We start from the raw sequence: 22,749 nt of genomic DNA, 5'->3' as shown, positions 1-22,749 counted from the left end.
CTGGAAATGACCCCTGGGCATCCCTGTTGTTCCCCCTACCTCCCAATGTAAGCCAACAAGTATTTTGAAGTTAGAACGATTTTAAACACATACTAGGTTCTATAGTTTGTATAGGGAAATTTAGACATGCCAAAACTGTGTTAAGGTAGGGATAAAATTAGAGAAGTAGATAAAATCATAGATATATTAACATGTCTCCTTACTCAGTAGCAACTTTGCCTAGGTAGAAGTTACCTTTAAGATATTCTTTAGAGGGGGCCAGAGAGATAATATGGACATAGAGTGTTTACCTTGCATGCAAAAGGACGGTAGTTTGAATCCTGCTTCCCACATGGTCCCCTGAGTCTGCCACGAGTGATTTCTGAGCGTAGAGCCAGGAGTAACCCCTGAGCACTGCCAGGTGTGACCCAAAAACCAAAAAACATAAAAATAAAAAAATAATTTTTAGAGAGGGCACAGCAGGTAGGGCATTTGCCTTTCATGTGGCTGATCTGAGTTTGATCCTTGACACCCCATATGGTTCCCAAGCCTGCTAGGAGTGATCCCTGAACACAGGAGTAACCCCTGAGTGCCGCTGGGGCTGGTCCTAAAACAAACAAACAAAAAAACAAATATATATATAGGGTCAGAGCAATAGTAGTGTGGGTAAGGTGCTTGCCTTGCACATGGCCAACTCGGATTCGTTTCTTGCCATCCCATATTGTCCCCTAAACCATTCAAAATGAGCACAGAGCCAGGAGTAAGCCCTATGCTTACAATGCTGGTTGTAGCCCCAAATAAAAACAAATGCTTTAAACCTACTGTACTTATTTTCTTTATGTCAGTTGATGTGTCAGTGAAATTTATAAATGATAATGCTTCAAGAGCACAGATTATTGCTCAGGAAAACTTAGTGAAACTATGCTAATGGAACCAGAAGCCACTGTGCCTTGGCTCTCTTTAATGTCCTGTAATCTGCATCCATCAGGAACAACTTTTGCATCTTTTAATCAGGAATGTTTACAAAGAATGACTTTAGAGCAGTCAATTCAATATGAAAAATTGCTCCATTCCAAAGTGTTTAGTCTTTTCATGGTTTGGTTTGTACAAAAATATAGTTAAAACGGTTTATTTCTTTTTTTTTTTTTTTTGGGGGGGGGCCACACCCGCTGACGCTCAGGGGTTACTCCTGGCTATGCGCTCAGAAGTCGCTCCTGGCTTGGGGGACCATATGGGACGCCGGGGGATCGAACCGCGGTCCGTCTCCTAGGCTAGTGCAGGTAAGGCAGGCACCTTACCTCGAGCGCCACCGCCCGGCCCCTCTTTTTTTTTAATATATTTTTTATTTAAGTAACATGATCATAGTTGGGTTACAGTCACAAACAGAACACCCCTTTCACCAGTTTAACATTCCCTCTCCCCTTTCCCATCCCCTGCCTGTATTCGAGACAAGCATTCTACTACAGTTATTTAAAATGGTTTATTTCTAAGCAATAAAGTCACTTGAGAGTTGAATTCAAGTACCTAGAACTTCTATCAAATTACTGGAAATTATTGGACTAGAAAACCAATCCATTTTCTCCAGGTTCCTTTAGTCCTTGTGTTCTAAGGATAACGATTGACTTTGTTCACACATTCTGATTAATTTAAAGTTCCTGGAAGCACTAGGCTGATGAAACAGCATACTGTGCTCAGAACAGTTTTGTTTCACCTCTTGTTTTTTATTCGGACTCTAAAACAACACCCCATACACTTTCGTTCCATATAACAGCTTATAAAATGCCCCCAAAGTACCTTTTTTAAATTGAGTAAAATTTATGTAACATAAAATTAATGTAAATTCAGTGGTACAGACACAAATGAAGTCAGTCATTAAAATATTATGTTAATTTATTAATATTTATAATGTTAGAATATATGATTCACTTTATTGTATAATGTTGGGTCTATTCTCTGTTGGGGACTCTGTGATAAGCGCTGCATTTAAACTCCTTTATTCAATAGACTAAAAGGCAAATGTTAAACCTTAAAGTATCCCATTGTTGGACATCAAGAAGCTGTAGGCAAGATAATTTTAAAATTATTGCTCTCTTCATACAAATACTGGTGAAGCCACTATTTGAATAGTTTGAAATGGCAACAGTAACTCTTCCTGACATTTAACTAGGCATCATGTAAGAAAAGGAATGCATCTTTAAGCCTACCTCTCTGTATGGATACCAGGTTGAAAATGAGAGTGTGTGTGGGCATAGATGTTGATTTATATATAATAATTTTCATTTTAATCCTTGTAGAAGAGAGGAAAGTGTCTGGCCCTCTATGTGATTTTTTTTTTATGTTTATTCCTAAGTCATTCTGATTCATTTTTGTTCAGGATATATAGTATATTTAGATTTTTTTCTAGTGTTTTTGTTTGCTTTTAGGAAATAGATCCTAATTTAAATGCACTGAAGATACAATACTGGTGCCCACTTCACCCCAGTCAAAACATTTTATCTATTTTTGTTTTTCTTTTTTCATTAGGTTTTACTCCTACTTCTAATCTACACACCTTCCTTTTAAAAATTTAAGGAAAGGGCCAGAGTAATTGATAGCACAGTAGTAGGATGTTTGCCTTGTTTGCTTCCGACCCACGATGGACCCAGATTCAATCCCCGGTCAGGAGTAACCCCAGAGCACCACTGGGTGGGCCCAACCCCCCCCCAAAAAAAAAAAACTTAGGGAAAGAATGATAAAGAAAAAAGATGCTGAAGTACTTCCATTTCATAGCTATAAATGATGTAATAGTTTTGAACAGTTTTCCTTTTGAAGATCTGATAATAAATAAGGCTTACCGGATTATGATTTTTCCATAGCTACATCATAAACTACAATTTAAAGTTCTATTTGGGGCCCGGAGAGATAGCACAGCGGCGTTTGCCTTGCAAGCAGCCGACCCAGGACCTAAGGTGGGTGGTTCGAATCCCGGTGTCCCATATGGTCCCCCGTGCCTGCCAGGAGCTATTTCTGAGCAGACAGCCAGGAGTAACCCCTGAGCACCGCCGGGTGTGTCCCAAAAACCAAAAAATTTAATAAATAAATAAAGTTCTATTTGTCCTCATTATCTAAATTAGCTTTTATAATGTAACTAACAAGACAAAAAGGACAAGATTTAAAACACATCTTTTCCTTTATTGTGTCTTTCAATTTATTATAATATTTAGCACTAGTCTACCATTTTCAACCTTGTATATCAGCAGAAATCCAGCTGCTCTAACTTTTCAAAGCAGTCTTGTACTAAATGTGACCCAAAGTTCTTGGAGTGAAGTAACTTTGGGTTGATATGGTAGTAGGGAAAGGCTGGTATTGTGTGTGTGTGTGTGTATACAAAGTCAATCGTTATCCTTGGAACACAAGGATTAAAACGAACCTGGAGAAAATGGATTGATTTTCTAGTCCAATAATTGTGTGTGTGTGTGTGATTGGTTTTCTAGTCCAATAACTGTGTGTGTGTGTGTGTGTGTGTGTGTGTGTGTGTGTGTGTGTGTGTGTGTGTACGTACGTACAAAGTCAATCGTTATCCTTGGAACACAAGGACTAAAACGAACCTGGAGAAAATGGATTGGTTTTCTAGTCCAATAATTGGGTTGATATGGTAGTAGGGAAAGGCTGGTATTTTGTGTGTGTGTGTGTGCGCGCGCGCGCGCGCGTTTGAGGCAGTCTTAACATAATCTGCAAAGAATTGCCAATGTCAGACCATAATAAGGAGCAAAACAGGTGGATTCAATTTAACCCAGGATTTTTCTACAGTGCCAAAGAGCCTTTATGCGCACCAACATGCATCACAAGAATGGTGGCATCTCTAATATTACCAAATGAAAAAAAAAATCTTAGAGAATGGCACCAAGATGTTCTGCACCCACATCTTAAGTGTGAAACTCACACTTAACCTTTGAAGAGCTACAATATGCTACACCATGTAAAATGAAAGCATATCTACTCATCTTCTTTTCGATCAAGGAGATGGTGGTTTTCGGCTCAATGAAACTGAGGGAAAGCTCCACAAGGATTTAAAGATGATAATTCATCACCATCTTCAAGAGGATATGCAGGAAAACTGACTGCAATCAACATTCATAGACTAGTGCTTTTTCCTAATATGGTGAGATCTTATCCCAAGAACTATACTAGTGGTGACACTGTTAACAGTCTTGCAAATTCAAATAATGTGCCTCCAGAACAGAACATAGTGACCTGGAACATTGCTGAAATGGGACTAAACATTTTCATTTTGTATGTTGGCAAGAAGTCTGACTCCCTGGAGCTGGTTTTTTTTTTTTTTTTTTCTTTTCCTTTATTGCTTTTTATTAAGTGTCCAGCTAAAGAAAGGATGCCCTGGGCTAATGACTTCATCAACTTTTTCACCGAGCTTAAGCTATGTACGGGTTTACATACCATTCATTGTTCCGCCTATGTTTTCTCAACTAAAAAAATATAAGTTCTTATTAAAAATTATTATGGATTATTGATACATGTTTACTGTCCCCTCCCCATTTAGGGTAAGATTTGCTACAAGGTATGTTTCTTTTTTACTTCTAAACTGTTAACATTCAAATCAATTTAACCATAGCCTCCTCCAATTAAAAATAGATATGTTGTACATATCTTGAACATTAGTAGTCATTGCTGCTAGGTATAAAATCCCAAGACCTCACCTATGTTTTAAATGGGAGGTGATTAGAAGGAAATGTATTACAGAGAGAGATCTTATGTAATCTCCAAATAAATGCCAAGTCTTTCTGTCTTTGCTTTAGAACATGCTTTCTAGGTTGTAATTCTTGGCTAGCATGTATCCTATTCTAACTGCTTGTTCCCACTTTTCTGTCGGGTTTCTTTTTCTTTCCTCAAAGGATCCAGTTCTTCCAATGACTTACAACTATGAAAGAGGGGATTCTTGATTAGACCTTAATCACCACTACCTCTGATTCCTCTACAGAATCCATGACGAGTTGAATTTTCCTTTTTCAAAAGAGAAAGATCCCTATTAGACTGCTGAGTGTTTTTTCAGAGTGCTTTGTTTGTTCTCCAATAAGAAATCTATTAATAGCTTTCAAAAGAGTGTTTGTATTTTAACTTATCATATATATGTTTCTTTTATATCAAAATGCATTTTCTTCAAACTGCATTTTAAGTACTGTAACTGCACTTATAAATACCAAAATTGGTTTTTAAAATTTTGACCGTATAAGATTAGTGTGGCTCATTTTCCCCCATTTCTGGTTATTCTACCTAGGACAGTGAGTAAGGAATTTGCCTTGCACATAGCTGACCCCTGTGTAATCCCTGGCCCCTATGTTGTCCCCATGCCCTTAAAGTACAAAGCCAAAAGTAAGCAAGCACTGAGTACAACCAAGTGTGGCACAAAAATAACACATCTACTCCCCTACCCCACAAAACACCTATTTTGGACATTTCTAAAGACTTCTGTGACAAAATTCAGCATACTAAAAAATGTGTGATTTTAATAGAAGATTTTTGTTGACTATAATTGATCAACTGCTAGTGTAAAGCTCCAGGGTATGGTGAATTATGGTTTGCATGCTGAGATTGTAATCATCTAACCATTCTTTCCTCTGCCCTTCCTGTTTTCAATTCTTCACAGTAAGATAACACAGGTTGAGAATGGGTTCTATTAAGACCACCTCTAACAGTCCTCCAAATTCAACAGTTACGAACACTTCGATACATACTTTAAATGATTCATATACTAAGATCCCATAGTGGACTAGTGGTGAACATACAGCTCTTTAGTTAATTCATCAGGCTCATTTAAAATGCTCTCTTTGGGAGCCAGAGTGATAGCATAGCCTTGCACGCAGCTGATCCAGGAAGGACGGTGATTCGAACCCTGGTGGCACATATGGTCTCCCAAACCAGAAGCGATTTCTGAGTGCATAGCCAGGAGTAACCCCTGAATGTCACCAGTGTGGCCCCAAACCAAAAATAAATAAAATGCTCTCTTCCTGGGGCCGGAAGAAAGTATAGCAGGTAGGGCTATACTTGCATGTGGCTGACCTGGCTTTGATCCCCAGCAACCCATATGGTCCCTCAGTAAATACTGAGCGCAGAGCCAGGAGTAGCCCTTGAGCACTACTGGGTGTAGCCTCAAAATAAAACAACAACAAAATGTTGTTTTTTATAGGTCTGAAAAATATGCATTCTTTCTTAGTAGGGCTAATCTTTACATTGAAACCACTTTTGAAAGTTGGAAACATTTTCCCTTGGCATTGAATAAATGGTGAGGAAGGAGTAAAAAATAGTATTTTTTAATTATACATTTTGCATAGCTAAGGAAATTTCAAAGTATAATTGTTTTTAAAAATAAAACATTTGCTTGTAAAAGCAGTATCAAAACAATAATGCAACAATATTTTTTAAACTGAGCTAATAGTTTAATCAGAATAAACTCTTAAAGATGTATACTTGGCCTTTTGGGTTAAAAATATCACCATGACTAGGGGCCGGAGGAATAGCGCAGTGGGAAGGCGTTTACCTTGCATGCGGCTGACCCAGGATGGACCTCGGTTCAATCCCCTGCATTCCATTGACCCCCCCCCAACCAAGGAGGGATTTCTGAGCTCATAGCCAGTTGTAACCCCTGAGTATCACTGGGTGTGGACCCCCCAAAAAGCCAAAACAAACAAAAATAATCACCATGACTATACCCATATCTACTTCATTACTTTTAGGTTCATTTCATGAAACTTTCTGAAATTAAATAATTTTATAATTCTTATTAAGAAATTAATAGAAAGCTAATTTCTACTAAAATGAATCCACTGGATTTTGAAGAATTTGACTAAAATCATATTTTAGAAAATTGTATATTCGGGCCTGGAGAGATAGCGCAGCAGCGTTTGCCTTGCAAGCAGCTGATCCAGGACCAAAGGTGGTTGGTTCAAATCCCAGTGTCCCATATGGCCCCCCGTGCCTGCCAGGAGCTATTTCTGAGCAGACAGCTAGGAGTAAACCCCTGAGCACTGCCGGGTGTGGCCCAAAAACCAAAAGAAAGAAAATAGTATATTCATTTTGAGGGATCAAGATAATTCATGTTAATTTGAGCCATCTTTTAGAAAAAGATGAATCTAAATGATCTACGGAACAAAATGAGCTGTCTGATTAGATGAAGTGAAAAACTAAGTTTGATATAACAATTTCTGGAAATCATTAATGTGGATGGAAACTGAAATTTTAATTTTCATATTTTCTAAGAAATAAGAAATTTTAATAGAAATATAACCTGAGACTATGCGACATAAGGATCAAAAGATTGGATTAAATGCAAGCTTGGAGAGACACTTTTATCCTCATAAAAATGTTTTATGAGCACCAAACAAAAACTGTCACTAACCAAACCAGTGATCCACTAAAGAAATGCAAAAACAAGCAGAGCAAGAGCCTGTCTCATAGGAGACTGCAACAGGTTGTAATGCATCAAGCTCCAGAGAAAATGGTACAGAGGAGACATTGAATAAATTAAAGGAAAATTAGTGATTTACAAAGTGATGTCTGATTACCTCTGGAGACCTGAAGAACTTGGATTTGCTTTGTGTCAAAACATAGAATGGAAACATGAATTCCATTCATCTATACAGGAGTTAGAACTATGATATTCATTATCTTTCTACTTTTTTTTTTTACTTCCAAATTGGGCACCTTCACAAAACTTAACTTTATTTTTCTAAAATCGACCCTACTCTGATACACCACATATGAACACTAATCTTTTGTTTTTGGATTTTGGGTCACACCTGGCAGTGCTACAGGGTTAGTCTTGGCTCTATGCCCAGAAATTGCTTCTGGCAGGCTTGGGGGACTATATGGGATGCCGGGATTCAAATCACCATCCTTCTGCACGCAAGGCAAATGCCCTACCTCCATGCTATCTCTCTGGTCCCGATGAACACTAATCTTTTAAAATTGTACTTAAGAACACTCACTATCTCTAATATCTTATTTGTGATACAAATACATGTTCATCTCCTAAAATATGTATGCAGTTTAGAAAGTCACTATCTTTAATATCTTATTTGTGATACAAATACATGTTCATCTCCTAAAATATGTATGCAGTTTAGAAAGTGTATGAAATTCTTCGTTGGGGTCGAGTGCTCTGTCAGGCAATCGTTGGAGCCTCCCAAAGAGTGCTCTTGATGGCACTATGCAGGCTGACAGTTCAGTGCTGGCAGGCCCACTTATGCTTTCAGGCACTATGGCCCCACCTAGCAGTGTTGAGGGGTTGGGGGAATATGTACTCTTGGAGTAGAACTTGGGCCAACATGTACTCCAGCCCTTTGTGTAATCTCGTTGGTCCTCAATTAAAAAAAACTCCCCAGACTCTTTATAGGTAAACTATCTGAGGAATTTACTACTTTCCTATGTAGGGATACTCTTATTTGAGGCAACTTGAAGTATTTTATTACTTTTTATTCTCTTTGCTGAACTAAAAGCTGGTCTTATTGTTATGTGTTAGATAGGTCAAGGCAGTTGTCTAATTAAACTTTCAGGCATAAATAAAACATATTTAGTTCTTTGAGCCACTTTACATTGCGCACATTTCTGGTTTTCCCTATTGTTAGTTTTCTTCTACATCTCTATTTTGTCCTGACAGCGAATGCTTCCCTGAAATACTATATTCAGATCTTACTATAATGATGTAGCTGTGATCAAATATTGCCAGATAACTATCAGATAATAATTTTTCAGTGAAACTGTTCTCATTGCTAATTTTTATATATTCCCTTGCAGTTTGCAGTTATGTTATTGTTATTTTTAAAATAAAAGTATCCCATGGGGTAGATATTATTCCTGTTTTGTAAATGAGGAAACAGAATCAATGTGGGTATCATTGGTGATTTGCCCCAGTGTAGTGCATTTGCTAATTTAGACATTACATACTTATTTAGACACATTTCTCTCTCTCTCTCTCTCTCTCTCTCTCTCTCTCTCTCTCTCTCTCTCTCTCTCTCTCTCTCTCTCTTTCTTTCTCTCTCTCTCTCTTTCTCTCTCTCTCTCTCTCTCTCTCTCTGAATTTTTAGTAAAACCATTAGATCCTTTTACTACACACACAATTGGATCCTATCATCATGTGCTTTCCTAGTACATTTTCTTAAAAAGCCTGAATGCATATTTGTTCAATTTTATATATTTGGATTTGGCATAGTTAGACTTCATAGTGTTTCAATATTACCATCTTACAAGTTTGCTTTGAAAACACTGTGATAATAAAATAATTCACAAATGCTATTAGTAACATTATTAGTAATATTTTGTGATGAATTTAAGTTTAAGAATAGTTGGAGTTTTAATGATTAATTTTATTATATCTAACATTGAGTTTTTAATTTGTATGTTTAAATTAACTGTACTTATTAAATATACTCAAAAGGATGGAGTCCAGGTTGAATGAGCAGAATCATAGGAAATTTTAGCATGCACATCACTGTATGTTAGGGTATATGAAAGCTCTTCTAAATTCTGCTTTTATTCAGCCCTTCTGTGCCACTTTATCCCAAAGAGTGCCACCCCAAACCTCCTCCCCCAATTATTTATCTACCAGGAACTGCTAAATTAATACTTGGGACAAACATCTTAGCAAGCTCATTCAAATGAATCGTTACTTTGATATGATCAGTTATTTCTATAAAAGCACTATGACTCTCATTTGATCACTATTTTATGGGATTGATATCAGTGGATGGAAAAGGAAAGAGGAAGTGGAGAAGGACATTTCTAGTGAGAAACAGTTGGCAGTAGAAACTCTCAAAGTAATGTTTAACGTAAGTATATTTCAGTTGGAAGGGAATTAAGGTTCAGACAAAACCCTTTTTCCCCCTATTAAAATAATGCCCTCAAATAACATAAAAGTATATGGAGAGCATATACTAGTTGGTGACTAGCCCCATCACGCTCATTTTTGAAGGTATATCATCTAGCTCCTTATCTGTCACAGAACTTTACCCAAAAATCAGTAGGTACATGTAGCTTTTCTAAGATCTGCCCTTTTCACCTTTTCTGGCACTGAACAGTGGCTTTTGGATTTTATCTGTGAGGGTTAATAGCCTAGGACATAAATTCATGTTGCGCCTAAAGATTGAAATTCATTTCAGTTGGAAAGATATTCTTTTCATACCTTTGCCTCTATTGATTTACAGTTCACTTTCCCACATTGCTTAATATGTTCTTTCTGGTTTGAGGATTGTGCTCTTTTATAAAGAAGATGGAAAGAAGCAAAAATGAAGATGGAACGGCATAGCTCTGCCTCTCTGGCTTGGCGTTAGGACTGCAGTCTGAGTCCTGAGGCTCTCTTAATTCTATACTCTCTCAAACGTAGTTTTTCTTGCCTTCAGCATTTATCACAAGCCTCAGATCATTATGGATTCTGATTTTAATCCTCGAGGATTAGGATAATAACATTTGTACAGGTAGGTTCTACACCTGTGTCCATCTTTTTCTAAACCTGCCTCTGACATCTAATCCCATGAGATTTACCCCTGTGCAATAGCTGATTTTTCTAAATTTCTCCACAGTTTATTAGAACGTTATACTACTGCATAATTTGGATGTTAATTTTAGCAACGTCTGTGACTTACGAATCCTGCCCCTTATAACCACCAGACATCCATATCCATTTCCTGTCCTTTCTGAAAATTTGTGCACTTCCCCCAACCCCTCACCCCCGCAGAATAAATAAATAGAAATAAAAATAAAAACTGGAATAAATGTCCAGGACTATTTTTAGGAAACATTGAATACCTCTTAAAGTTTAGGTTCAGGAACTATTTGCTATTTATAAAGATTAAATTGGGTTGCCTTTCCCAAAGGAACTCAGTAAAAGAAACTAGCATGTTGATAGGTGATTTGGTTGCAGTACCTGGTGATAGTTGTGAAAATATCTGAAAGTTCTGTCGAGTCTGGTATTCTCATTCTTTATTTCTTCAAGGCCTGAAATTATGTCACATATTCTTAGGATTCCTGTTTTGTTCACAGTAGTCACCAGTTGCTTGCTGGTCAGATTTGAGTTTAGACTAAAAGTTTCCTTCATTTTTACTTTGGGAAAGAGATGTTTTGGGAGCAAATTTCTCATGTTTATTTTTTTTTATGTTTATTTTCTAGTAGATTTAACATCAAAGTTGTTAAGATGACTGACATCATCTATTGTTCAGTTCTGTAATTTGTAGGGGGAAATCTTTCCAGTTACCTGTTTATCTTTCCTGAGTGATGAATTCCTAGGCTCATCTTGCTTCTCTTTCTAGGGCTTTGTTCAGAGAAGTTCTGTTCTGTGCTTGTTTAAATGATTGGCTGTAACCTCCCAGTGGCAGATGTGGTGGGTTATTTTATTTTGGCTCTTGTCTTTCTCTTCCATGTAACTCAGTTGCTTGTTCATATTTATTGAATTTAGTCTAGTCAGTGGTCATAAGAATGCATTAAATTTTAAGTTTGTCTTTCACTCCATTTAGTATAACTTATTTTTTGCTTGTTTTTGGGCCATATCCAGTGACGCTTGCGTTACTCCTAGTTATGCACTCAGAAATCGCTCCTGGCTTGGGGGACCACATGGGACGCCAAGGGTTCAAACCTCAGTTCATTCTAGGTCAGCCCTGTGCAAAGCAAATGCCCTACTGCTGAGCCACAGCTCCGACCCCTATTATAATTTCTTAAAATTATATAGCTTTATATATAGTCATCATGAGTATTTTCCCTTTAAAAAAAAAAGATTCCAAATAGCAAGCATCTAAATTTTTGTTTCTCATCAGATGATCTAATTCTCCCCCCACCCCCAAAGGCTTAAAGATCCAGAAAGAACATCTTTCTAGAGAAGAACAAGCTATTTAGAATCCCGCCACTTAAGTTTGAAATGTCCTGGTATTTTTTATGATCTCTTATCTTTTTTGTTTGTTTGTTTGTTTGTTTTTTGGGCCACACCCGGCGGTGCTCAGGGGTTACTCCTGGCTGTCTGCTCAGAAATAGCTCCTGGCAGGCACGGGGGACCATATGGGACACCGGGATTCGAACCAACCACCTTTGGTCCTGGATCGGCTGTACATATACATATATAAAGTACTATTACGTACTTTATTTTTAAAAATGAGGAGACTGTAAGATTCAGGTAATTTAAAGAATTTATCCAGGATTATAGTTTACAATTGTCAAAGTAATCAACCCCACACTGACTCCAAAGTGTTGACTCTTGCCACTAAGCACACACTATGAATCAGATTCTTTAAATTACCTGAATCTTACAGTCTCCTCATTTTTAAAAATAAAGTTAAGACGCAGCCTAATAGATTGTTGGCCCTATTGTAATTGAGTACGTAATATACAGGAATCAGTGCTGCTGTTATTATTATTATTTTAGTGAGGGAAATATCCAATTATGCTTGGGACTACTCCTGACTCTGCTTGTGGAACCATGTGATGTAGAGATCAAACCAGGACAACTTGTTGGAAATTTTGTGTTCAGGCCTGTTGAGCTTTCTTTCAGGCCCAACTATATTTTACTTCTTTAAAAACATTTTGTATTAAAATAATTCCGAGGCCAGAGAGATAGCATGGAGGTAGGGTGTTTTCCTTGCATGCAGAAGGATGGTGGTTCGAATCCCGGCATTCCATATAGTCCCCCATGCCTGCCAGGGGTGATTTCTGAGCACAGAGCCAGGAGTAATGCTTTAGCGCTGCTAGGTGTGACCCAAAAAAACAAAGAAAAAAATTCTGGTATGTTAATTTTATTTAAAAGAAATTGCAAACAGTAGCTCCTCTCCTTCAGTTTTCTTTGGAACCTTCAAAACTTAACTGATTTCTGCTCCCAGGAGGATTTGTATCTCTTCTGAGAGAATTCTTTGATTCAAAGTATTATGAGATAGGAATTAAATGGAGTGGGTCGAGGAGTGGGGAGAATACTTTTTCAGCTCCTTTATAAGTTGGCTCTTTAATTTGGCAAATAAGCTTGTGCCTGTTTCGTTACTTTTAAAAAGGAAATATTTTTGTATCTGTATTTACTTATTTAAGCACCAGGGTTTACAAAGTTGTTCATAACAGAGTTGTTTTGGGCTTTTAGTGTTCCAACACCAATTCCACCACTAGTGTGGCCTTCCCTCCACCATTGTCCCCATTTCTCACCTATCACAGTCTACACCTGTAACAGGCACAAAATAATTTATATTGCTTGTTTTTTTTACATCAAAAAACATTTACATCAAAATGGTAAAATGGAATCATTAAAATTGTTCAGTAAAAAAATTTTGTGAAAATTTTATATTTCACAATGGAGTTAAGTCATTGAGAGTGTACTAAGCTGTTTCTGTTGAAAAATCTATTTTTTTTTAGCTTAGTTGGCTACTATGCTGCTTTCCCTTATAATTTGATGTGTTCCTACTGTGCTGTCAGTATTGAAGGTTTTTTTTTATTTTTGTTTTTGTTTGTTTTTATTTTGTTTTGTTTTGTTTTGTGGGTCACATCCGGCAGTGCTCAGGGTTACTCCTGGCTCTATGTTCAGAAATTGCTCCTGGCAGGCTCGGGAGACCATATGGGATGCCAGGATTCGAACCACCGTCCTTCTGTATGAAAGGCAAATGCCTTACCTCCATGTTATCTCTCTGGCCCCAGTATTGAAGAATTTGACATTCTCCAGGACCTCAGAATCTGTGGAATTGGGTGCAGTGTTGTTGTTGTTGTTTTTTTAATTCATGAAGATGATTCAGTCTAACTGGGAAGAAGTTCCAGAATGGAGACTCACTTTCTGATATCTAGCAACCAATAGCAAGACATTTTGGTTTAATTATGTAGCCTAACCACTAGAGAAAGCCCCTTATTTGAACTAACAGAAAGGATAGTAGTAGAGAAAAGGAAATTAAGTACTTTTGAGAAAACTTTGAGGCTCTGGGAGTAACCACGACCTTTAAAAAAACAAAAACAAAAAACTAAGACTAGAACAGATCCATTAGTGCTCAAGGTGTATTTCTGACTCTGTGCTCAGGAATCACTTCTGGCTTTGCTCAGGAGAACCATATGTGATGCTAGGGATCTAATGGATTCACTTCATTGCAAGGCGTTAACTCTTCAGCCCTTAGGAGTATCTTATAATGGGGATTTTCAATGTCTGCTCCCTAGTTTGACCACCTGAGAGCAACAGAAGAGGTCTAGCCCTGGGATCTGCAGTTAAAAAAGAAGTAGCCAATGGATTTCCAAGCTGCATGCCAAAAACATGAAAGCAAAAAATAATGGCTAATGTGTCCATTTACATCAAGCTAGTTTAATTAATAGGGTCTCTGAGTTGATTGCTTAATGAACAGATATTTAGGGAGGAGCTCACCCAAAAGAAGACAGAGGCAAGAATTGTAGGAGAAGCCAAACAGTCCTGACCTAATGACACAGTTGTGTCCGGGGAAACAAAAAATTGGGATCATCTTTTCGTTTTTGAGTTCTTCTTACCACATTTGTAGCTTACCATATTTATGCCACACACATCTGACTTCAGCAGCTAGTCATGTGTTTAAAATGAGATTTTACATGGTACCCTATAAAAATTGAAGGAGAGGGAAAGTGTGTGTGGGCCTGGTTCTTGGCTGCTTTCTTCCCAGTGGCTCCTGCTTTGATGCTGCAACCCATGAAATCCATTTGAATAATATCCTTTCAGGTGAAGGCTTTCTACAGATAGATAGAACTTGTGGACATGTGACCAGAGTGATAATACTTTGATCTATTGATAATACTTAGTATGCGTGGTACACAGCCAACCCAGATTTGATCTCTGGCATCCCATCTGGTCCTCTGAGCACTGCCAAGAGTGATTCCTAAGTGCAGAACCAGAAGTAAGCCCTGAACACCAACAGTTGTTTCTTCTGTGACTTACATTATGGTTGTTGGACTTTTTGCCTGTTTACATTCTCTAAAGCTCTATGCTTCTAAGCTCCTTGAGAAAGAAAGTCTCAATTTCAGAGCTTTTGACTTGCTTTCGTACTTTGACACTTAGCAAATAGCGGCTTGGACTTTTATTTGGGCAATTGTAACACACTTTAGAATCATTTTGGTGGTTACTGCTGTTGCTGAAACTAGAATTGCTAACTCCGTGTGTGATTAAATTGTTATGTACAGCATGTACACACGTGCTAACTAGAATTTCAGCCATTTTCAGGGGCCGGAGCGATGGCACAACGGTAGGGCATTTGCCTTGCACGTGGCTGACCCAGGATGGACTGTAGTTCAATCCCCTGGCGTCCCATATGGTCCCCCAAGCCAGGAGCAATTTCTGAGTGCATAGCTGGGAATAACCCCTGAGTGTCACTGGGTGTGGCCCAAAAATTACAAACAAGAAAAGAATTTTAACCATTTCCCCTTTAATAAAAGGTGACCCAAGATAGAAAACCTGAGAGCATACTTTTACTGTAAAATAAAGTATGGTATATTGCTTTTTGAAAGTATTTTAGGGCTGGAGCGGCGGTGCTAGAGGACATACTGAGGTTCGACACCCTCCCCCCCCCAGTGGTCCCCCCTAAGCCAGGGGCGATTTCTGAGCTCATAGCCAGAAGCAACCCCTGAGTGTCAATGGGTGTGGCCCAAAAACCAAAAAAAAAAAAAAAAAAGAAAGAAAGAAAGAAAGCATTTTAAATTCTTATATCCATTCTCCTGCCCTCAAGGTCTTGAAAAACAGAAATAGTATTTTGTTGTTACATGCTTATATGTTACAAATTGCATTTTTAACATAAAACATTTACACTTACCAGTTATCTAGTAAATGTGTATATATATATATATATATATATATATATATATATATATCTCCCTGGGGCCAGAATGATAGGCATATAGGGAACTTCCCTTGTGTATGGCCAATCCAGGTTCTATCCCTTGCGACCCATATTGATCCCTGAGTGTAGAGCCAGGAGTAAGCCCCTGAACAACATCAGGTGTGGCTCAAAAATGCTTTTAAGTATCTTGCCTTTCCTCAATGATCAGTCTGATACTAAATTGTTTTAAAATGATCAATTTTAATATCATATACATTTAATAGTTTGAGTTTCATTATTCTTTAGTCTTTTCCAGTCTTTGTGGGAAATTGAAGGTGCCTTTTTTTTTTTTAATCTCAGTTGTATTTGCATTTTGGTGGTAGAAAGCCTTATTAGGTTGACTTTGAGGTTCCTCTGTGAGAATGAGGATGGGACTTTGTATTTCTAGAAGGTGGCTTCGCATACTGGTTTACTGGTTGTGATGAGTGACACATCCTCGTCCCTGACTTTGCTCAGTATTGGGACTAATGAAAACAATTGATGCACGGCATCATTTAGACAAGTAATAAATGGACTTCGAATAGCAAATAGTTTTCTCTTCTTTGGGGCCAGAGAGAGAGCACATTTGCCTTGATGCAACTGATCCAGGAAGGATTGTGGTTTGAATCCCAGCATCTCATATGGTCACCCATGCCTGCCAGGTGCGATTACTGAGCACAGAGCAAGGAGTGCCTCCGGGTGTGATTCCACCCCTCCCCCAAGAAAAACCAACTAGTTTTCCCTTCTCTTTAATCCTACAAGAGTAAAGTAAGTATTATTCTTACTTACAAAGTAACATTCTGGCTCTTAAGAGACTTATATGCCCAAAGTTGTAAGCATGGCCATTGGGGACCTTCCTGATGCAGTCTGCCTTATTTTCAGCTCAGTGTTTTTTCCACTAGATTACTGACCTGTTCATATAAGATCTAATCCCTTTGTGAAGTTCTATAATAAATAAAGGAACATGGAATTATGTCAAGTTGAGCTCAGTGAGAAAAATCTTAGATTATCTTAGCCTAGGAATCTTGTGGAATTTTCTGAATGCTTCATTGACTATCTCAATAGGTATGTGTATATGGATGTGTATGAGTGTGTATACAAGGTTATATGTGTGCATCTGCATGTGCATGATGTATACTGATGCTAAACATTCTGCAATGCATAGAAGAGCCCTCCTCTCCCAGCAATAATATATATGTAGTTAATGTAGTTAGTTAAAAACTACATAATACATATGCAGTCAAAATGTAGTGTGCTTGAAAAAGAGAGATCCTGGTATATGTATAGGAACGTAATTACGAAAACTTCTTGCAACCCAAATAAATTTGGGTTAGAGGCAGTTGGGGTCAACAGGAGAGGAAATAAGGGACAGAATTTCACTTATGTCAGACTGGGCCCAGCTGTTTTGATGGAATTGGGATTTATTGATTTCATTTCTCTTGCCTTCTGTGTGTGCGTATATGTGCACGCCATCACCTAGGATAGCAATAGCAGAGGAAAATCTTGCACTCTTCCTCAGAGCTACATCAGAAGACTCCAGTTCATTTATTTCTTTGTGACGTTCATAGCTGCAATGCGAACTCCTTGCCCATCTTACCAGGCTTTCACCTTGTCAGGGTCCATGATTTTGTTTTGTGGCAAGAGCCTAAGGCAGGGGTCTCAAACTCATGGCCCGTGGGCCGTTTGCCGCCCTCCATACAACATTTTGTTGCCCTGCCCTAGAGGAATCTTTTTTTGTTTTGTTTTATTTTGTTTTAGTTGTTTGGGTCACACCTCCCAATGTTCAAGGCTTACTACTGACTTTGCACTCAAGGATCACCCCGACTTTGCCCCCAGGTAAATTGAGTTTGAGACCCCTGGTCTAAGGGTTATAAACTAATCCTGCTTCCTGCAAAGTATCTTATAATAAGTCCAATTGGCAGCAGCTGAGTAATTCGCTTTTTATCATGTGCCAGATGTGAATTTCTTTAGCAATCTCTTGGTTGGTTTCATTCTCCTGAGTTCAGAGAAACATACTGTTTTGTTTATCAAAAAGACTTTAAAGCAGCTTTATACTCACAGAAAACTTGAGAGAAAAGTACAGATTATCCCTCTGGATCCTCCTTTCCCTGCTCTTATGAGCAGGTTTCTTATAGCTTTATTGTAATACTAATTGTTAATGCAAATATTCTAGTAATGTGAAATGAAGGAACAATTCCTTAGCTCTCACTTCTTGCTAAATGTAACGCAAAAAGTAAGGAGAAAATTGGTATGATGCATCATGCATTATTTTCCCTTTTTTCTACTTTGACCGATAAAGGCCCCGCTCACATCGGAGGGCTTTCTTATGGCTTCAGCCATCAAATTCAAGAACATCTCCCTCACGTTCTTCCCACATAGGTAATAAATTCATCCTCCTGTGGGGTAGTATTATATTTCCTTTCCAGGAACTTTTTCTTATTTGGAATTCATTTTCTGGTTGAAAAGCCACCTGACAGTTTGCTTTGAAGATTAGAGAATGTGCCTTTGAGGATATTCTAGGACTTCCTTATTGTGATCTTTTAACACTTGTTGGAGGTTGGAGTAGGGGGCAGGAAGTTAATGATAGTGTTGGGTAGAAGTCAACCTCTCTGACTTCCAAGTTTGCTTTGTTCCTTCAGCCAAAATATTTCTCTACTTTTGGTAATCACGCTGCTAGATATACTTAATACTGCTGTGTTTCTCATTTGCCCCCTTTTAATCATGGTTCCTGGGGTCCTATGGTTTTTACTAGAGTATTTGGCCCACTAAAAAGTTGGTTAATAGAATTGGGATTGTAGCTCAACGATAAAGTACAGGCCTTTAATGTGTGAGGTCATGTTATTTCCCAACAACCCTGAAAATAAAACGTAGTACGCATATACATACACAGTATGTCCACACATGCATGCCCATGTATTTGTAGTAGATCAAGAGAGCATAGTAAAAGCAAATAAAGTGAAGCCAGAACATTTAGATGGGGTCTGGGTTTAGGTTTTCATAACACAAAGTCTATGATCTTGGGTAAAAATTCTGGATATTTTTTTCCTTTTCCTGTCAAATACAGGCAATTCTTCCTGCCTGTGTCACAATCTAAGGATCAGATGAAACAAATAGGAATTGATCCTTAGGTTGTGATGTAGGCAGAGGATAAGGGGTCATGTGTACATCACAGCATTCTACAAATGGCAGGATAAACTCAGGAAGTGGCAGTGACTGGAATAGAAAATGTGAAGGGTTTGTTTTCTGTTGCCTTGTTTGTATGCTTTTCTTCATCTCAGTTAACCTAGATGACTTGTTGCACTTGGTCATGGTAATTTGTCTTTTTATAAATAGATCGTTAGGACTAAAGTCTTCACCAGCTGAAACATAATGAAGTTTCCCATAGATTGATATATAACAAAATTATAAGAAGAACATTCTGAATTCAAAAGTAGCATAGACTATACATGTGATGGAATATTATCATTATCAATTGCTAATCAGTTCTGTAGGCCCAGAAATAAGCTTTTTATGTTCTTTTCAAAACCTGTTTTGTAGTTTGAATTTAATAATACAACTAACCTAAGTGACAGTCAAACTTTATCCTTCCCCTCACCCAGTTAGACTCTGCATCTTGGATGGTCATAGTCAGGTTAATTTCATCGTAATTTATAAAAAGCCTTTATATGTTGCCTTATCCTGTTTGATGCTCTTAGTAAATAGTTCCAAGAGAAGGATAGGACTTCAGGACTGGTATTTTGACTGTTGGGATGTTAGAGACACACCATGCTGGAAATGGTTCCATCTGAAGGCAGTGTAGCCCCTGCCTCATTGCCCTTGATGACTAAGGGGAGTAGAATCTCTTCACACTCAAAGCTTATTCATTGCTGCCTTTCTCCTCAAGTACATTACCATTTTTATAGTCAGGAAGAGCTTAATTTTCTCTTTCAATGGGCTTATGTTCATTCTTCATAAAATGACTTTTCTTCCCATTTCATGGGGCTCAGAAATTCTCCAATATTGATCAGGCTTGCTTTTTAAATACGTAGTAAATCAGACCAGCTGGCTGAATGCCTCACCAGCTGAAACTCCATAATATAGTCATGACTAGGTTGTGTTCTGGAGCATTGAGTCTTCAAAGTGGATTATTGATTTACAAATGTTCGAGGTGAAGAGGCTTAATATGGAAAAGAAGAAGCTCTCTCTCTGATCCTTGAGCAGTTTTTCCCTCACTTATTTTAGGGGCTCTGAATCTCATAAGCAAAATCTTTACCAAGTTGATCTCACTAGGACACCCCATAAAATGCTCAATAAAGAAAGAATAATTCCTCTCCCGCTTAACCACTAAAGAACCACATATGTTTCTAACGTCAGCTTTTATTTTTTTTTTATCTTTCATTTTTTTGTTGGTAAATTCCCAGACAACAGCAGTTCTGTAGAGAGTTTAAATGTGAAGGAATGGCAGGACGGGCTCAGGGCACTTCTACCCAACATTAACATCAACTTTGGTGGACTGCCCAATTCTTCCTCCCCCTCCAACGCCAACCACAGTGCACCAACGTCCAACACTGCCACCACCGACAGCCTGAGTTGGGACAGCCCTGGCAGCTGGACAGACCCAGCCATCATCACAGGTAACTTTCTCGCTCCTTCAGCTCCACTGACTGCCGGCCATTTAGTTTTCAGCACTAAACACTGAGGTCTGTCTCTTCAACACCATTTCTTACACAAAGCCACACCAGCAGCCTGGCTGGCTTCCCTCCACAAGCCACGCAGTGTCAGTTAACTACAGGTGTGAGGGGACTCTTCATGCCTGATTGTTTCTTCTGGTATAAGTAGGTGCTCACATCTGAATAGCACATATGTCACTTATAGGCCTCAGTATAAAAGGATCTGATTTACCTTTTGGAAAGGACGTACTCCACTTGTAAAATAAAGCTCTCTATTATAAGGCTATCTGTGTGTGTGTGTGTGTGTGTGTTTTCCCTACTAAAGAAGGAGAACCACAATTGGGGATTAACAGATATAATTCTCGGGGATCCCAGGGACGTGGTTCTGTAGTGGAAGGGGAGGCATGGATTTTGTGATCCATACACCGTGATCATTATGGATGGAAGAGATTTAAAGGACCTAGATTCCAAAAGTCTGATTTGGAAAGAGTTTTAATACGGTCATGTCTTCGTTTTTGATTTTGTTTTTGGTTTTGGATAAGCAAATCACTTAAAACATTTTTGTTTGACGAACTTCTTACTCTTTCTGCACAAACTCATCATTTTCCCTCTTGTTGTTTTGTTTTGTTTTGTTTCTCTCTCCTTAGGTATTCCAGCATCTTCAGGAAACAGTTTAGACTCTCTTCAAGATGACAATCCTCCACACTGGCTAAAATCCCTTCAGGCCCTCACAGAGATGGACGGCCCCGGTGCTGCTCCTTCACAAACCCACCACAGCGCCCCCTTCAGCACACAGATCCCCGCGCACAGAGCCAGTTGGAATCCCTACCCTCCTCCTTCAAATCCTTCCAGCTTCCACTCCCCACCCCCAGGCTTTCAGACAGCCTTCAGACCCCCCAGTAAAACCCCCACAGATTTACTACAGAGTTCAACACTGGACCGCCATTAGGGACAGAGGAGAAACCAATAGGAAATACAGGATTTGTCCCCTCCACGTTTTCTCCCTCTCAGCTCACCAACAGTTACCCTGTCATCTCTCACATTCTGAAGAATCCAGTTCCTGATCAATTTTTTTTTCTCCCTACCCCCAGATGCAAATGTGATCACAGGGTCATTACCATCTTTTTTTAAAATTGTAAGTTTCTGTTGATCCAGCATTTGAGTGACACTGTTGAATGTTTCTTAAAAAATGCCTTTTTAAGGAAGGGAAAGAAAAAGAAATCAAAGGGCAGTCTCAATATATAGAAATTTACTGTTTGTTGCGCATAATAATGACATAATCTGCTTAGCAGAAAATGGTGATTAATCTAGGAAAGGTCAAATAAATGCTGCAGAAGTTGGAAAACCAGGTGAACTAAAATGAGATTGCTAAATGCTTGGGGAAAAGCAATGGTCCCAGCATCCATCTTAAATTCAGGTTATCATCATTGCAGGGAAATGGTTTTTTAATTTCACTTCATTTATAATTCGTTTGTGGAAAATTGGTGGAGAGGACTTTGTGCCATATAGCAAAAAATTTATTGAATATTGGTGGAAAAATTGTAGTAGCAACAGGCCTATATATGCTAAAGAGTTTAGAAAGAGGCATGGAGAATGCTTTTTAATGAAAGGAGAAGGGAAAAATGGGGCTTTAGACTTAAGGTGAATTCGAATGTTTTAAAAGGAAAATGAATGTATTCATAGACTTCATACCTATGCATAAGAGCTGAAATCTAAGTGATTTCTTCAGTCTCCTTTGCCAGAATTTTTTTTTTTCTTTTCCCTTAAATCCACCTGACTAGGACACTGTGAGATAGCACTGCTCTGGGCCCATCAGCCACCATCCGGAGCCAATCTCTGACCTCCTTGCCTGCAGCTTTTACTTAACCCTGTAGATTCTGGACGTTTGTGCAGTATTGAAAAGACAGGAGAAAAGAAAACAAACCTGGTTATAACCTGACGCTAAAACTAAACACAAAGAAATGTACCTCTTCAGAATTAAAACTAAAATCTTAAATAAAACAAAACTTGATGATGACTCTCGGGTGCTGCTTGCTTATTGTTTTTCCACTTTATTGTGTGTGAATTTGAAACATTCTTGCGAAAGCAGCCTTCCCCTGGGTTTCTGTGGGGTTCACACCATCAGCCATGAGAAGAGTGGTTTAGAAGAAACTAGAAAACCATTCGCTTTGGGATTAGTCCCTCCCATCAGAAGAGCATATTTTAGCTACGAGAATTGCTCTTCCAGTGACTTTCTGTGGGAGAGGCTGCCTTGAGCTGTTGTCTAATGAAGACCAACCCCTCTAGCTGAGAAGCCTCAGGTGTCCCAGGAGCAGATA

At 38.5% G+C, this 22,749-nt stretch overlaps 1 protein-coding gene across 4 annotated transcripts in view; it reads left to right on the top strand.

Annotated features, from left to right (window-relative positions):
- The window catches only part of CNOT4 (CCR4-NOT transcription complex subunit 4), a 187,204-nt gene extending 164,756 nt beyond the window's left edge, over positions 1 to 22,448 (top strand). For 3 of the 4 annotated variants that reach the window (XM_049774522.1, XM_049774514.1, XM_049774506.1), the window contains exon 11: positions 21,079 to 22,448. In XM_049774522.1, the coding sequence (XP_049630479.1) occupies positions 21,079 to 21,380 (302 nt within the window). In that variant the 3' untranslated portion in view covers positions 21,381 to 22,448. Of the gene's footprint in view, positions 1 to 20,182; positions 20,396 to 21,078 lie in introns of all 4 variants that reach the window. The other variant, XM_049774553.1, reaches the window with a different exon arrangement.
- The last annotated feature ends 301 nt before the right edge of the window (positions 22,449 to 22,749 follow it).

Source organism: Suncus etruscus, chromosome 1, assembly GCF_024139225.1.
Source record: "Suncus etruscus isolate mSunEtr1 chromosome 1, mSunEtr1.pri.cur, whole genome shotgun sequence".
Classification (NCBI taxonomy): domain Eukaryota; kingdom Metazoa; phylum Chordata; class Mammalia; order Eulipotyphla; family Soricidae; genus Suncus; species Suncus etruscus.
Note: the sequence above shows the minus strand (reverse complement) of the source record. Positions and strands in the feature narration are given on the sequence as shown.